Consider the following 1,951-nt stretch of genomic DNA (forward strand, 5'->3'; position numbering starts at 1 on the left):
CAGTTTTTTTTTTCTACAAAATAGGACCATTAACAAAAATAAAGCCTCATCGCACGGGGCGCCTGTGATGAGGCTAGTATATATTAATAATTTACAAGTTCATGCACTATATTGTTTTCTAATCATCATCAATCGGCAAATATTTGGCCTGACAAATTTGGGTAGACTTCTCCACATCAAAAGGCAAGAAATATATACATCTTCAAAAAAATAACTCACCATTTTTAAGATACCATACAGAAAATCCCAATATTAACAAGAAATCTCAAACAGAAAACATTTTGATTCGATTAGAGCCAGGCAAAACACATTGAGTTGGGGCTACCAAGTATTAAGTAGTACTATGACTTTCATATGAGCTAAACTTTGACCGTGATCATGATCCAAACATATAAGAAAATTGCAAAAACATCACTAACAAAAAGAGCTAAAAACATGGAAGATGGAAACTCCAAACTAAACTAACACTTTCACTTGTAAGTCGACTGATTGCTCTGCAAATCCTCACCCCCATCAATCAACTTCTCCTTCTCTGCAACCAAACCCACCTCCACTGCAACGGGTTTAGCTTCCTCAACGCTCTGAGATCCTGTCAACCTAGCCAATATCACAAAGGACACTCCACCAAGAACATTGTTCAAGCATGTCAGAACCACCACTGAGGACTTAAACGCCAATGGAGGCAACCCTTTTGCCAACAAGAACTCGATCCCATTCAAAGTCTGGTACCTGAAATTACTACTAATCCCCATGTGAAGAGCCCAAGTGAGTGAATTCAACAGAGTTGGAGGAGCCTTATTGGGGGTCTCAAAATTGGGATCCATTTTCTTCCTTATACTGATCAACCCATTTGAAAGTACAGTCCCTGCAAGCCCAGCAGCAAACCCAACAGCTGCAAAGACAGCTCCTTTGTACACAAAAGTCCCACATCGATTGAGAAGTGAATAAGCACCAGGCTCAAACATATGGCTGGGGGGACAGCTAGCAAAAATGGCAGGCAAAGAAGGCGATGAAGAAGACGAAGTTGGTGCCAATAGATACTTAAGAGTGAAGTTTAGTATGGATCCAACAACTAGAGTTGAGAACACGAAATCGAGCTCGTTGAGACCAAAGTTGGGTCGAGAAGCCATGTCTCCAAGAACACAAGCAGTGACACCCACCAACTCTTCCATTAGAACCTTGAAAGGAAACTGTGGATCTGCAGCAACTCTCGATCTCCACCCATTCAAAAACAAACCCAATATCCCAAATCCCCCAGAAAACTTAGACGATGAAGAATCATCACCAGAACCGTTCCCATCTCCTCCTCCTCCTCCATTACCGCCGCCACGTCCGATTCCAGTTCCGCCGTCTCTGCCTCCGCCGGCAAAAGGCAATAACTTGTTGGGTATTAGATTTAGAGAACGCTTTTGATTATTAAAATTGAGAGATGCTGATGATGAAGAATGTGGAAACGAAATTGAAGCAGCTGGGGCAGCATTGAATTGTTTATCGCTAACGTTGTTGTTGTTGTTGCAGCGATATTGTCTGGGATTATTAGAGTAACGAATCTGAAGCTGGGCCGCCATGCTTGCCATCTTTTGTTTATTTCTATAAACTAGTAAAACTAAAACCAAAGGGGTTTTAAGGAATCAAGGGTCCGATGTACAATGTTAATAACATAGTACCACTTTTACAGGAAAACACCTGAGTGTCGGAAAAAGTACTTTCTTTTATTTACTATATTATTTAGACGGAAAAAATCTTTCATGCAGGTGTATGAGACTTGCCGTAAGTAGATTCAACACTAGTGCATGAGATACTAACTTTATTTAAATGAAATAAATAATTAGTCAACTAAAATAGGGTAAACTGGTAAATATAAATAACCAAAAGAAAAAAAATCACCAAAAATGGGGAATTTGTTATAGTTGCTTCTTAATGGATATCTTAAGGGCATTAGCTTAGAAAA

General features: G+C 39.7%; 1 protein-coding gene across 1 annotated transcript; it reads right to left on the reverse strand.

The window, feature by feature from the left end:
• Positions 1-359: 359 nt before the first annotated feature.
• LOC142609457 (protein RETICULATA-RELATED 3, chloroplastic-like) lies at positions 360-1,577 on the reverse strand. The gene has a single exon (XM_075781037.1). The coding sequence runs from the start codon at positions 1,575-1,577 to the stop codon at positions 471-473; it is 1,107 nt and encodes a 368-aa protein (XP_075637152.1). The 3' UTR covers positions 360-470.
• Positions 1,578-1,951: the final 374 nt, after the last annotated feature.

The sequence above is a fragment of the Castanea sativa genome, chromosome 9 (assembly GCF_040712315.1).
Source record: "Castanea sativa cultivar Marrone di Chiusa Pesio chromosome 9, ASM4071231v1".
Classification (NCBI taxonomy): domain Eukaryota; kingdom Viridiplantae; phylum Streptophyta; class Magnoliopsida; order Fagales; family Fagaceae; genus Castanea; species Castanea sativa.

What these genes read in the sequence shown, in the direction of transcription:
- LOC142609457 (XM_075781037.1), bottom strand. Translation starts at nt 1,577, where the DNA reads ATGGCAAGCATGGCGGCCCAGCTTCAGATTCGTTACTCTAATAATCCC.